Source organism: Mytilus edulis, chromosome 2, assembly GCF_963676685.1.
Source record: "Mytilus edulis chromosome 2, xbMytEdul2.2, whole genome shotgun sequence".
Lineage (NCBI taxonomy): Eukaryota > Metazoa > Mollusca > Bivalvia > Mytilida > Mytilidae > Mytilus > Mytilus edulis.
Genome location: NC_092345.1, coordinates 88117546 through 88133454, shown reverse-complemented (window position 1 = coordinate 88133454; position 15909 = coordinate 88117546). Strand labels below are relative to the sequence as shown.

General features: G+C 35.2%; 1 protein-coding gene across 2 annotated transcripts; it reads left to right on the top strand.

The window, feature by feature from the left end:
• The first annotated feature begins 7803 nt into the window (after window positions 1-7803).
• Window positions 7804-14268, top strand: LOC139513303 (acyl-CoA-binding protein-like). 2 transcript variants are annotated; one of them, XM_071301668.1, is made up of 5 exons: window positions 7804-8052; window positions 10563-10677; window positions 11890-11952; window positions 12475-12562; window positions 13497-14268. In XM_071301668.1, exons 1-4 carry the CDS (start codon window positions 8044-8046, stop codon window positions 12546-12548), a joined length of 261 nt encoding a protein of 86 aa, XP_071157769.1. In that variant the 5' UTR covers window positions 7804-8043; the 3' UTR covers window positions 12549-12562; window positions 13497-14268. The 2 variants fall into 2 exon arrangements, with proteins under 2 accessions (XP_071157769.1, XP_071157770.1); XM_071301669.1 differs by having other exon boundaries at window positions 7836-8052; window positions 12475-12556.
• Window positions 14269-15909: the final 1641 nt, after the last annotated feature.

The following is a 15909-nucleotide window of genomic DNA, read 5'->3' as shown; positions in this document are numbered from 1 at the left end:
AAAAAGTCAACAAGACACGGTGTCTTTTGTGTTGACTTAGCATGGACCCATTTGACAAGTTATATAAATATTCTCTGTAAATATCACAGGCTAATCCGCGAAATTGGAAAGAAATCGAAAAACAGCATATTAACTTGGCCATCCAAGATCTTTCACGAGCCAGTCGTTTCGTTATTGGAATCATTTCCCTTTAATGGTATGTTTTTCATTTTTGAAAGTCCATTATCTTGAAAACTATAATAGATAAATAGAAACTTTAAAAAGAAATAAATTTCAGCAGGATAATTTCTTCAAATGTGATCAAATACTTTCGGACTTTAAATTAGAATTTCTACATATTTCAGATAAATTAATTATAAAATTTTAATCTCGATTTTATATAGTAACTCCCAAAAGTTCATCATTTTCCTCATCATTTTCTTTACAAAAAGTCATATTACCGTTGATTAGGCCAAGGATTTGTATAGTGAGACCTGGGAATAGTATATCCAGAGACATATGTATTAATATATGTCTCGGGTATATCTAATGTATTATATGTGTAGTCGCACTATCTGGGCATGCATGAATAAATAGTAGACTGTATAGGGTTCTGGATAGTTTTATTATTCAATGAAGCATCAAAAGAAACCCTGTAATATAATATTACATTTAATAACAATGTATATAAATCAATTCTTTTAAAACATGTATTATATCAATCTGATAAATTTACGTAATATGTACATGTGTACTCAAAATAATTAACCAATTTACTGTAAAATACGTCACAGTTCATGAAATTACCAAAATGTGCAATTAACCTTATCTAATCAAAATATAACTTTCTGTGACATCCGAAACAGAATTTAACTTGTCAGAAAAGCAAAATAGAAAATAGTTTCTCATTTAACAAAGCATTATAATATACGAATTAGCCGTTAAAACTATAAACAAACAGTCTAAGCAAAATAAGCATTAATTAAGCCAATACCAAAAAGCAGTTAACTAATAAAGCTAAGCTAAGCTAAACAAAGCAAAATAACTAAGCTAATAAAATAATAAGCAACTACAAACGAACACTCATTCTTACCTCGTATGAGGTACAAAGGTTATGCCTCTACGTATATCTACATCATATGCAGAACTCTGTCAAATACCTGTATAACAAATACTAAATTATAGTTACTATGCACAGACTTATAAAGTACTTAAAATCTATCTATCGGAGACAAAAATATTATAAAGACTCTGAAAAGTATTTATCAAGTTAACATTTTACTCATTTACTCTCGGACTCATTCTGCTCAAATATTCGGCATTCAATACGTTTATATTTACTCTATTTATTTCCAGGCTTAAATTATGTAGCTCAAATGTAAATCAATAATGTGCCTGTTATAAAAGTTACGTTAACCTTTTAAATAGTTTACAACATTCATTCACCAATCACACGATACACATTCTTACTACAAATTCATGCTAAAATGGAAAGTTACTCATGCGTGAAATACTGTTTAATCCGGTAATAAAATTACAATGAAAGTAAGATAAAGACAGAATATCTAAAGAGATAAGTAAGCAAACTGACCTGAAACAATCGTGGAATTCCTCCAATACAAATAGTACAAAATATGAAACAGCAAATAAAGTATATGAGACGTCTGTTCGGTTTGAACATCAATCCACAATTAAATATAGACTGAATAGAAATAAACCGCCAAAAGATATATAACCAATGAAATAGCAGAAAGTGTGCGGTCAAATCAAGCGTAAAACACTGACCATCAGAATAGTAGAAGTGAGTAACAATCAAGGCCGAACTAGTCAATCGTCAAAGTCCGTGAATATAAAATACGAATAGCACCACTCATAATTAATTACAATCCGTAATCATCTTTATTAAAAGCAAATTCAAATCGGAAATAAAATATACATTACAAAATCATAACGGTATTTATTCAATCGTGAATAAATACACGCTAGCACATAATCCTCCCTGATCTGAAATGATGTCCCGTCATTTGCTCTGTGGAGTTTTCACAATAGCTAAAATCGTCTTTGCTGCTTCTGTTTGTAGATCTCCAAATAAGTTGGTTCCTGCTAATGACGTAATACACTGGATCCTCTGGTACCAATCCTTTTCTGTTACCAAACTAGCTGAATGCGATGTATCATAATTACCTGACCGCATCCAAGCTGGTTTTCTTCTTTCCCTGGTAGACCGTCTAATAGTCTGAGAAGATGACGACGAACTGTCTTCAGGTGGATTCTCCTGCTGTTCTATGTCATTTCCACTATCTAAAGCGCTTCCCTGTTCTTCTTCGGAATCTGTCTCATCAACTGTCGTAACTGAATCAGCCTGAGAAAGGGCGTCCCCATCAGATCCTGAAGCTTCTGTCTCTATTACCTCATTTTGCTCTCCTTGCTGCGATGTTAAATCTGTAACGGATGGGTTACTGTCATCATCAGCATCTGAATGTATAATGACCAATTCAACTGACTCCTCATCAGAAGATTCATTCTGTCTGTAGTCCTGAATTGGTACTGGTCTATCGGGTATCATTGTAGGTGGTACTTTTGTTGGCTTTCTTTTTCTTAGTGTCTGTACTGGTTTGTTCTCTTCATTATGCTCATGTGTTTCCGTGATGAATCCTACAGGTAGTAAATGGTTCCTGTGCAAATTTCACTTCTTTCCACCACCATGTTCTTTTTGCACTGTATAAACTGGAATGTCTTTATTTGGTTGATCAAGAACACGGTAAGAATCCTTTTCCCATTTGTCAGATAGCTTATGTCGTCCTTCAAATGCGTTGATTCGTACCAGTACTCTGTCTCCCTTCTGTATAGTTGCACCACGTACCTTAGTATCATAACCTCCTTTCTGTTTCAACTGAGATTTCTTCGACATTTTTGCTGCAGCCTTGTGTGCATACTCTAGTCTATCTTTGAGGTTGTTGATATAGTCTTGACTCTTTGCTTCCTTCCTTAAACCAAAAGCAATATCTACTGGTAATCTCGGATTCCTCCCAAACATCAAAAAGTATGGTGAATAGCCTGTTGAATCGTGTCTGGTACTGTTGTAGCAATATACCAATGGTCCAACATAAGCCTTCCAGTCTCTCTTCTGTTCAACCTCCAGGGTTCCAAGCATACTCATTAATGTCCGGTTAAACCTCTCGCATTGTCCATTTCCTTGTGGGTGATAACTGGTGGTGCGGGATTTTACCATTCCTGTTAACGTACAGAGTTCCTTAATAAGCTTAGACTCAAATTGTGCTCCCTGGTCTGAGTGAAGTCTTTCGGGAAGTCCATAGTGAACAATGTAGTGGTTATACAGTGCTTCAGCTGTTGTTCTTGCTGTCATATTCCTTGTTGGTATAGCTTGTGCAAACCTGGTGAAATGGTCTGTAATTACTAAGACATACTGTTGTCCTCCCTTCGATGGTTCCAGGGTTAGATAATCCACGCATACAAGCTGTAACGGTGCCGTGGTCTGAATACTTACCAGAGGTGCTCTGTGATTAGGGATGGTTTTCCTCCGTAAACATCTGCCACAGTGTGAAAGCCATTCCTCTACATCTTTCGCCATACCTGGCCAATAAAAGCGGTCCCTGAGTAGTGATAGAGTCCTATCTTTTCCCTGGTGTCCTATATCATTGTGGTATCTTTGTAAAATGGTGGTGATAAGTTGTGATGGTAATACAAGTTGTTTCTTCACTTCATCTTCAGTATTAACTACTCTGTATAGAATATCATCAATAATCTGTAGGTGGTTAAATTGTCTCTTCAATATGGGTTCTCCTTTGTCAGGTTTCTGCTGTTTTTCTACCATCTCTATCCAACGTGTTATCATCTTGTCCTGTTGTTGGGCTTTCTTCCAATCTATGATGTCAGTGGCTGATGGCCCATCTAACACATTGTTCTCTTCGTCCTGAACTAAGTTGGGGTTAATGGCTAAACATTCTGCAAAAGGTGTTGGTACAACTGCATCACAGATGGCACGTACGGAATCAATGTTGATGTCTAGTCGATTTTCAGAAACTGGTAGCCGGCTGAGTCCATCTGCATCTGTGTTTGTTCTTCCAGGGCGGTACTTGATGTTGAAGTGATAGCTGGCTAAGTCTGCTAACCATCGGTGACCTGTAGCATCCAGTTTTGCTGTTGTCAGAACATATGTGAGTGGATTGTTATCTGTCCATACCGTAAATTGTTGTCCAAACAGGTAATCTTTAAACTTATCTGTAATAGCCCACTTCAATGCCAAAAACTCCAATTTATGTGGCGGGTAGTTCTTTTCCGCTTTCGTCAGACCCCTGCTAGCATAGCTAATAACTCGCTTTTCACCTTTCTGTTCCTGATATAAGACTGCTCCTAGTCCAATCCCCGAAGCATCCGTTTGTAACTCAAACGGTAGAGTATAATCGGCATATCCTAAAATAGGTGCTGATGTAAGTAGTCGCTTCAAGGTGGCAAAGGCTGTCTCTTGATCTGGTCCCCAGTTCCATGCTATCTGTTTCTTGGTCTTTCCTTTGCTTCCTTTCTTACCTGTTGGTGATGGCATCAAATCAGTGAGAGGTCTACTAATCTGGCTGAAATTCTTGATGAATCTTCTGTAGTAGCCTACAAACCCAAGAAATCGTCTGACATCCTCTGGCGATGTTGGTTTCGGCCAAGTAGTTACTTTGTCTGTCTTCTCTGGGTCTATCTCTTTTCCTGCCTCTGAAACTATATGACCAACAAACTTCACCCGTCTCTTAAAGAAGGAACACTTCTTTGGCGCTAGCTTTAAGTTGACTTGCCTTATTCTCTCCATCACTAGCCTGAGGTTCTCTAAATGCTCCTCATACGTCTTCCCAAAAATGATAACGTCGTCTATGAAAACACAGCATATCCTCAGATTGTAGTCGGCTCAGCAGTCCTCCATCATTCTCTGGTAAGTGGCTGGACTGTTGGTTAAACCAAACGGCATCCTGTTATACTCATAAAAACCCAATGGACCGACTGTAAAGGCTGTTCTTTCTTTGTGTGGCTCATAGATCTCAATCTGATGGTACCCTGATTTCATATCTACGACCGAATAGTACGTCGATCCTGCCAGACAATCCAGAAGTTCATCTATTCTTGGAAGTGCATAACTATCTTTTTTCGTAGCGTTGTTTAGCTTTCTGTAGTCTACACACAGGCGCAGGCTGGAGTCTTTCTTCCTCACTAATACCACATTGGAAGCAAAAGGACTGTGTGATGGTCTAATAATCCCCATATCCAGTAACTGCCTCAAATGTGCCCGTACCTCGTCATATGCTGTTGGTGGTATGTGGCGGTATCTCTCTTTAAACGGTTTATCTTCAAGAAGGTCGATTCTATGCTGCACCGTGTCGGTGTGACCTACATCATCATCCCTCTTGGAAAAGATGTCCATGTACGAACGGATAAGTGTACGTCCTTCCTCAAATTGTTCATCCGTGAGATTACTTTTGGTGAATTCCATCTTCTCCATAATACTTACCTTTTCATCATCTTGTGTTGTTGGTTGCGATGGTTCGATGGTAACTGGTTGGATCTCACATATTATGGCTCTAGGTGGTATACTTACAGTTCTGGTAGTTATGTTGGAAATGCGTATCTTCACTGGCCCATTCTTTCTGTGTTGGTAGCTGATTAATGTTGGTTCGATGTCTACGTCCTCGTGATTTTTTGCAAGTAAAGACGACTGTAACATTGCTGGTGAATCATGATATGGTATTTCTTTGTCTAAGTAGCCGGTTAATGTGATGTATGTACAGACTTGATCTCACCACTTCTGATAATTCCAAGACGGTTGCTGTTCTTTGTAAGTTGTTTCTCTCTAAGTATGATGCATCTTAACGCTAGGTACCATGGTGTAGTCAAGCTGCTTTCCTGTAAAAATCTAGCTCCTATACTTACCTTAAGTGTATCTATGATGGTTGAAAGCATGTTTGTTCCTAGTAGCAGCGGTACCTGTTTGTTGTATCTACTGTCTGGTATAACTAGGAGTATACATGGGTATTCCTGATGGTGACCTGGTATCTGTATGCAAGTTTCAGTATAGCCAAGGTATGGTAACTGTTGCCCATCTGCACACTCTATATCTAGCAAGGTTGTTATGTCCATTAATGGTGTCTGTATATACTGGTTGAAGAAAGATTGGCTGACTGTTGACACTGTTGAGCCGGTATCTAATAAGGTTGATGTTTCCATACCATTTATGTTCATCTTTACTTCTGTTGGCTGACCAAAGAGTCCTGGTGGTGTCTTTACCCGACTGACTTTGGGAATCTTGCTGTTCTCTAAACCTATGGACGTTCCCCCTGCATAGGCTTGTTGGAGTTTAAATGTTGCTGACTATGATCCATTCTAACTTTGCATCCTATCTTCAGATGTCCTGTCTGTCCACATCTCCAGCATTGGTAATCTCTATCTGGATTATCTCTTCCTCCTCTGTAGTTGTTCTGTCCTCTACCTCTATTTGAATTTCCTCCTCTACCTCTATATCCTCCTCTATTTTGTTGTTGTAGTCCAAACTGTGGTTGCTGTTGCCATGGTGATGACTGATTGGGCTGCTGCCATTGTCTCGACTGATTTGGTGGTTGAAATTGTGGGGGTTGTGTATGTTGTTCCTGATGGTTCCATGGTGCTTGCTCCCATCTTTTATCATTACAATCCAGTCTGGTATGTATCTGATTAATCAAACCTTTGATCTCCTGTAGACCTTCGTCTTCAGGTTGGGTTGTTATAGCCTTGTTTATGTGTGTCTTGGTCTCTGCTGGTAGTGTTTCACTTCTGCTGCTATGATCGCTCTCTATCTGCCTTAAAGCTACACGTAGTCCATCAAAATCTCCAATGGTATCATATTTATGTCCTGAAATATCCTTCAAGTGTGGTTTTAATCCTGTCCAAATCATTGCATGAAGCATGTTATCAACATCTTGTCTCTGTACAAGTCCTCTATCAACTGCTTTTCCAATAATTCCTTCCAGTCTACAACGTCTACAACTCCAGACTGTTACACTTTCTGTTGGTCGTTGTCTTGAACCATAAAACTCAGCTAAAAGCTCTTCTTTCTTGTCCACACTTCCATATATGCTGAATAGAAATAAACCGCCAAAAGATATATAACCAATGAAATAGCAGAAAGTGTGCGGTCAAATCAAGCGTAAAACACTGACCATCAGAATAGTAGAAGTGAGTAACAATCAAGGCCGAACTAGTCAATCGTCAAAGTCCGTGAATATAAAATACGAATAGCACCACTCATAATTAATTACAATCCGTAATCATCTTTATTAAAAGCAAATTCAAATCGGAAATAAAATATACATTACAAAATCATAACGGTATTTATTCAATCGTGAATAAATACACGCTAGCACATATGTCTCTGATCTAACATATATATGTTCCTGGTGAGACCAAGGATTTGTAACTATGTCCTTGACTATACAAATCCTTGATTAGGCCCTATTTTAAAAATGTAATTTGACAGAATGATTAACCCCATTAGTAATTTACGATGCAGGCTGGTAAATCTGCCCTGCTAAGACATTTCAAATTTAAGGTAAAGTCTGCCTAGGATGGGGGTCTCATTGGGGGGTTCCGATTCTGGATCCCGCTTACTGTTTTGTTAGATTCCCGTATCCCGCTTACACTATGTGCGTAAGCAATTCTCGTTTTTTTGTCATTTCCCGGGTCCCGCAAGACCTCATTTCCCGTTTTCACGACACAATAACTTGACTTTCACGTTTCACGCTTACGAAAAATCGGCAATCCCGTATCACGCTTAGACCCCAATGAGACCCACTAGGATATGACTCAGCTTTACCAATTTCGGTACATACCGATAAGAACTACAGTACATGTACATAATACATGTATAATCCGCAGGCTGTACTATTCTTTCCGAACTTGATGTAATATTATATGTCCTTGACAATTTCCGGCTTCCGTGTGTGGACTTTGGTAACGAAAACGCGTGCCTATTGATTATAAAACCGATCCTGATAACCTTAAGTGAAAAACGTACAGAAATATTCAGCCAAGAAAATGTCTGCGGTGAGTATCAATTAATTTCTATTGTACTGTGCTTAGCGAAATAATGATACACTTCTCGAAAAAAAAAGTGTCTTGCGGTTGAAACCGCGCCCAGCAACTTCTGAATGTCGGTGTAAATTATGCAGGGTTCTCACTATTGAAGACATTTTTAATGTGTGTAGGGGGATACAACATTTTATTGACAGGATTGATTGATTGTTAGTTGCTTATCGTCCATATAATTGTCATTGTCATTGACAAGAAAAGGGGAGGGTTGCATTTTTCAAAACCAGGGCCTGTGTCTACATGTACATGAGGATTGGAATTCCTATAAGGCTGTACCTTCAGGTGTCAAACGGTCAATTTTGGCTCTGTAGATAAGCTTAATAATGTTATTCGTGAGTGAATGAATTTTATTTTCACAAAACTACATGTCAAAGTTACAGAGAAAATAAATATTTACAATTACCATGATTACATATATCTATTTATTTCAAATAACCATTATTTAGATATCGTGACTCTACATTAATTTTCTATTTGCTGAATTAGTTTTCTTAACACTTATCACAATCTAATTAAAAACCGATCTCTCACTCCTGTTTCTAATATGACTCTTGGGAGATCTAACGAAACCCACTTTGAGGTCACATGTGAGTGACATCGTAGGTGTGTCTTGTTCCATACCTGTCAACTCACCCGTTTTTTGCGGGTGACACCCGTTATTTTCACCTCTCACCCGGGAGTTTTTCTTTACCCGGCGGGTCCCGGGAATTTCTAACATTACCCGTTTCACCCGGATTTCTGACCGGAATTGTTTCCGGTATTTAGAAGTAATGTGACCTTCGGTTTTATCGGTCTTTTTCAATGTAACCAAAAGTCAAAATGTAGGACTGTTTACCTGAGCTGTGAAATAGCTTCAGGTTATTCCTGTGGAAAAACTAAAACCACCCAAATAGTAAAGAGGGCCCTTTCAGTTGAAAATAACAAAGTGGTAGTTGAAAACAAGCCAAGATTTTTTGTTTTGTCAAAACTTGCTAAAACATTACTGGTTTTGCCAAACAGCAATGCAGACAGTGAGAGGGCATTTTCTTTAGTAAACAGGTAAAGAAAATAGCTACAGAGTGTAGGGCTGATTTTAATAAGGATACACTGTGTGCTCTTCTTTCTTGTAAAATGAATACACATTTGCATTGCTATGAACTGAAACCAAGTGCAGTTCTTTTAAAGAATGCCAAGTCTGCTACTATGGAATATAACAATAGTCTGAAATAAACTTGTATACATGTTCTAACTGTTTCATATACATATTGACTATATAAATTATATGTAAACATATTTTTGTTCTTCAATTGAGCCCGCAAAATGTCGTACGCGTTATGACCTGAGATTTTTTTTCTCAATGCAGGTCATGACCTGACTTTTCATTTTCAGAGGTTGACAGGTATGTTGTTCGACCAATGAAAATGAGTCTTCAACGATCGTGAAAGTTAATCGCGAGGTAAAGGGATGTAACTCATTTTATTTACGAAGAAATCATCAGTCCAAATAATCCATAAACTTTTTTGATTGGCTTATTAATAGGTTGTCAACTCATTTGCATAATATTATAAATTCGTAACTTCGTGACCTCAAAGCAGGTTTCTTTAGATCTCCCATGCGACATATATCAGAAAACGAGAGCGATGAGAGATCGGTTTTTAATAAGATTGCACTTATCAGAACTTGCTTCTTGAAGCCTCTTGATGCTACCTGTTGCTAATTAGTGAGACCCATGACTGTCTATCATTATTTGGTGAAGTAATTGCTAGTTACTTATTGTCGAGTAAGATAGAGGATGAGATTAACAATTTTGTTCAAAATGATGTTCTTAAAGTTTGATGCGTTTTGAATTTTCCCTCAAGCATACATGTACATGTACATGCATGTTGATTTTTTCTAATTGTGTTGTCTTCAGACTTTTCCCTCTAGCTTATCTTATGAATATTATTCCAGACATATTTTTGTCTACAAACATTCCCCTTAAGCGTACATTATGAATATTGATCCATAAATTTGATGTCTATAAAACAGTATGTTTTGTGATGTTTTCACAGAAATGTAATTTCAGTTTTTTAACCTCTAATACAATTGATGATATTGTCATTCATTCATTCATTCTTTCGTTCCTTTAATTTATGTTCATTTGTTCGTTTATTCATTGCATTTATTGCATTTACATTAATCTGAGTGATCAAATGACACAGAAATTAACAACTATCATGACTATAGCCACTTCCTTTGCTTTCACACATATTCAGGTACAATGTGACTAGTTACAAAACACTGTGTTATGCATATTTGCTTAGTCATACTCTCCCATGGACAAATAACTGCCATGAACTGGGGCCAGTAAAGGTTTCAAATGCAATCATAGGAGAGTCATTTTATAAAGATATTTTTTATAAACTTCAATCTGTGGCTTCAAGCTTACACTCCCGGAAAAAGTGTTTAAATACAGTTTTTAACTTTATGTTTTTTTCTTTCTTCAGGAATTCAATAAAGCAGCAGAGGAAGTGAAGAATTTGAAAACCAAACCAAGCAATGATGACATGTTAATAATATACGGCTTATTTAAACAGGCAAATGTAGGCGATGTTAATACAGGTAATGTACAATGTTAATAATATACAGCTTATTTAAACAGGCAACTGTAGGCGATGTTAATACAGGTAATATACAATGTTAATATGGGGACGAAGTCTCCAATAACAGTAGAAAAATCAATGATAAAAAAAAAAAATCGGGAAAATTTCCAGAAATTTTCATTGTACTAATGAACTCAAAATTTTTTTATGTCATGTTTTGAATTCCCGCATCTGTGCAGAAATCTACAATGTACTCCCTTTTTCCGGTCTGGTTTGTATGAAACTTTGAGTAAAATATATATTTATCAGTCTAGTATAAAATAGGAAGGAACGCAATACCAATTTCATTTTTAATAATTCCTTGATATGAAAAAACGTTACCTGATGATAGCATTTCTTTGTTCACATTGCATATGACGACATAACTTTAAATAAGTCACAACTAAAATCCCAAACAACAGTACCAAAATTGGAAACGTTACGGTATTTCCGTTTCTTTTTTATGCCCCACCTAGGATAGTAGAGGGGCATTATGTTTTCTGGTCTGTGCGTCCGTTCTTTCGTCCGTCCGTCCGTCTGTCCCGCTTCAGGTTAAAGTTTTTGGTCGAGGTAGTTTTTGATGAAGTTGAAGTCCAATCGACTTCAAACTTGGTACACATGTTCCCTATGATATGATCTTTCTAATTTTAATGCCAAATTAGAGATTTTACCCCAATTTCACAGTCCACTGAACATAGAAAATGAGAGTGCGAGTGGGGCATTCGTGTACTGAGGACACATTCTTGTTTAACAAATATTTAAGTTACAAAAAAATAATTCATACAGACTTCGTCCCCATTTACAGGTAATGTCTGCCTCATATTAATATATGGTTATTTCAACAGGCAAATGTAGGCAATGTTAATACAGGTAATATACAATGTTAATAATATACGCCTTATTTAAACAGGCAACTGTATGCGATGATAACTGTAGATGATGTACTCAGACCACCTTGCTGTAATGTCACACCAAATGTACCCTGCAACCAAACAAGGTTTTGAGTTGCTTAAATACATCATAAGTGACAGATTTTGATTGGAACTGTCAAATTTCTACATTCAAATGAGTTCCTCTGAAATAAATTGTCCAATGTTCATTTAAGCTACATCTATTGGCAAACATACTGAGATTGAAAAGTAAATGCACTAAAATTGTAATTATTTATATATGTAACATTTATCTATTACAGCAAGACCAGGAATGCTAGATCTTACAGGAAAGGCTAAATGGGACGCATGGGAAAAACAAAAAGGTACTTGATGTTATTGATAATGAAGTGATAGTTAGGACTTCAATCATTAATAGCACAAATTTGTATCTCAACTATGATCAATGCTTTTTTAAAATCTTCTTGGAGTTATCTTTCTTTGTCCAGAATGGTTGTTGAATCAACTAAAACCAATGCTTTATACAATGCAAGGTTCAATTTTACTACGAACTGATAAGTTAAAGCAATTTTTACCATTCAGTGCTTACAAGCACTTGGATTACCATTCTAGGGTTATGCCCCTTTACAAATTGAAAAATTGCTGAATATTTTCCGATTCTGTTCTCTTAACGTATGTTTGTCTCAACTAAATTTAATGATATGTATGTATAATACTTATTACCACTAAACTCAGTTTAAGTTCAAATTTTGGCAGCTTCACTTTTACAGTTCCTGAGTTATGTCCCTTTATAACGTTATATGCTAGCAGGGCATCATCTGTGTCCCAATGGACAAATTCCCCATTTATTTATCTTATTGTTTATAGAGTGTACTGTAATATTTCAGGTAAATCCAAGGAGGATGCAGAGAAGGAGTACATTAATAAAGTATCAGAAATGAAAGGCACCTATGGATTTTAACCTATACTGTATATGTAAGCATATAATAAATCACATTTGTACTTCAAAATAAATCAGAGGCGGATTTAGGGGGGGGGCAGGGGGCCCGGGCCCCCCTTTTTGGGAAAAAAATTGGTTGCTTATATAGGGAATCACTGACGCGTGACAGGAGCAGGCCCCCTCTTAGGTCAGTTAGTGGGCCCCCACTTATGAAAATTGCTGGATCCACCACTGTAAATAATGCTAATTATATCATTGGCTACCAAGTAAGATATTCGTATTAAAAACAAAATCTGTTTAAAATAAACATACATTGTAAAGGTGCCAATCTGCTTCAGAAGTGTACTGAGCTAATATATTAAACAAAAGTCTAGTCCTTTTTGTTTTAATTTGTCATTTCTGGTATCCTGGAGTTGGTTTTGGTTATACATTGTATAATGTGATAGGATGGTTTTTGCCACAGTCAAATCTTAAGTAGCAACTGCGACTGTTAGTGTCAGATTACTTTACTTGCCCTTATTCTTTAACCTTAAATATGTCAGATAAATTAATGAATAAAGTGATATTAATATCTTATTTTAGGATTTTAGTAATTTGTATTTCTATGTTACTTTAGTAATTCATTCCAGTTTTAAAACTTACAGATTTTGCTATTTAAAGTTCTAAATTGTAATGGTGAAAATTGTTTTGTAAACAAAAATCAGTCTTGAGTGATTTCTGTAACCAAGATACATTTTGTAAAGTATGTTTTCTGCATACAAAATCCAGAAAATCAACCTGTTGATTTCTTCTGTTGTTTTAAAAGTATATAAAATAGATTTGAAACATAAGTATTATAGGTTATAAATGTTCTGAATTAATTTTGGTTATTTAAACAATTTAAATGAAAGTGTTTGACATGTTTTTGTTTATATGTTAATATATTGAATGAACTTATTGATTTAATAGAGCAACTTGATTTATTTTCAGTTAGATTGTTAAACCATGAGTTGGATGGACATGACAGTTCCAGTATTGAGAAATAGAACAAATATTTTTTAATTTTTTGACTGGCATTATTATATGATTAATGTGATTCTACATGATTTTCTTTGATACTTTTTTGTTTACTAAATATACATTTTTTTATTAATCTATTCAAAATGTGTGTAGACTTTACATATGTAACATTAAATATAATACTTTACTGATAGTTATTTTAGTTATTGAATTCTTAAATGCTTTTCAGGGTATATAGATACTTTTTAGTTTTTTAAATGTTTAATGTTGCAATAAAAAGATGTGTTCTGTAAATCATTTAATGAAAATACAAGTCTTATTCTACTAATAAATATTTGAAAGATCTACATGCGTATCAATTGTGAATGTTTTTTGGATTAAGATATTGATCTCAAAAAGATATCTTGTATTGCATAGTTAAAAACTGAAATGCTTCTATCCAATACAGTTAAAATGTTATACATAAAAATATGGACCATAGCTTGCAGAAATACTGTATTTAATGTCATAACCAATTTAGACTTCATATTAGTCGGATATTTCTTCATTGTTGTGAAATCAAATGTATCTGTTGATCAATACAAGCTCTATAGAACTTTTAAGTTCTCCAAATTATATACAAATAATTTTTTTTATGAATAAAAATGCTTTATATGATAACTTTATTTCTCTTTAGCCCATCATGTCTTGTTTGCTTGGCTAAACCAGTTATTACTCTTACTCAATAAACATGATCACTTTACATGTATATTGTAAATTTTGTTGAGCCTGCTACTTGTGGCAGAAAGCTCAACATAGGAATAGTGATCCAGCAGCATTGACGTTAGCTAAATTCTTTAAAGCTTTATATTTAAGGAGCTGGATGACCTGAAGTGGATGGTTCATACTATGTATATAGATGCTAATGTTATGAAGTTACTGTCTGTCATATTTGTATTGTCCTTGACCTCATTTTCATGGTTCAGTCACTACTTGAAAAAAAAATTGTAATGTTAATTTTTCTCTTATTATGAGTAAAAGGATTACTATATTTAGTATGTTCCTACCTTGCAAGGCCCTCATGTTCATCAGATAGTTTTCATCTGACCTTAACCTCATTTCATGGATCAGTGAACAAAGATATAGTCTTTAAAAAAAAGTTAGTTTTCTCAAATAACATTTTTTTCTTGATGTATGTATGTTTATGTATGATCTATACAAACTCTGACTATGAATATCATAATATTGGGCCAATGATGAAAAAAAAAGTAACACATTATGTCTCTTCTTATTTTTATATAAAATACTTGGTGGAGTAAGTTAGCTCATAGCTCAAGTTTTTGTCTATTGGTCTATGTTTCTTAAACAATAAGCAATAAGGAATGATTACAAGGTGTGTATGCTTGTCTGGCAGGTATATCATCTGATCTTGACCTCATTTTCATGGTTCATTGATCAATGTTTAGTTTTCCTTGTTAATAAGATAGAGAATGGAAATGGGGAATGTGTCAAAGAGACAACAACCTGACCATAGAACAGACAACAGCAGAAGGTCACCAACAGGTCTTCAATGTAGCGAGAAATTCCCGCACCCAGAGGCGTCCTTCAGCTGGCCCCTAAACAAATATATATAATTAAAAATCATACAAGACTAACAAAGGCCAGAGGCTTCTGACTTGGGACAGGCACAAAAATGCGGCTGGGTTAAACATGTTTATGAGATCTCAACCCTCCCCCTATACCTCTATCCAATGTAGAAAAGTAAACGCATAACAATACGCACATTACAATTCAGTTCAAGAGAAGTCTGAGTCTGATGTCAGAAGATGTTACCAAAGAAAATAAACTAAACGACAAAAGTTAATACTGATAAATCAAAAATTATAATATTTAATTCTAATGGCAAGACATTGTTAAACCATTTTACCTATGATAATGCATATCTTGAAACGGTAACAAATTATTGTTACTTGGGTATTGTTTTAAAGTATAATGGCAATATTTGCCTTGCTGTGAATACTCTAATGGAAAAAGCCAGGAAGGCATATAATAAGATAAAGAAAACTATAGGTCTCAACAACCCATGTAGACTTCTTTTTTTTTTATATTTATTTTATTTTATCAAAACACATAATGCATAATCATGATAATATACAAATGTATATAAATTATTCTTTACAATGCAGATAATACAATGTCAAATAATAATAATGAAGTTAATTTTAACAATTCTTACAATTACTAATTCTTAAGAACAGTTCGAGGTTTTCTGCTGCAAGTAATTTGTCTATGTTTTGTTTTATTTCTATAGTAAAATTTTGAAGAAGAAAATCAAAAATTTGACAAAAAAAAAAAAAAAAAAAAAAAAAAAATACAAGTTTCACATTTTTAAGAAGAAAAAAGA

Bases quoted from the DNA above. Each gene is read 5' to 3' on its own strand.
- LOC139513303 (XM_071301668.1), top strand. The intron at 10,678-11,889 runs GTAATGTACAAT...TATCTATTACAG, and splicing joins TGTAGGCGATGTTAATACAG to CAAGACCAGGAATGCTAGAT. The intron at 11,953-12,474 runs GTACTTGATGTT...GTAATATTTCAG, and splicing joins CGCATGGGAAAAACAAAAAG to GTAAATCCAAGGAGGATGCA.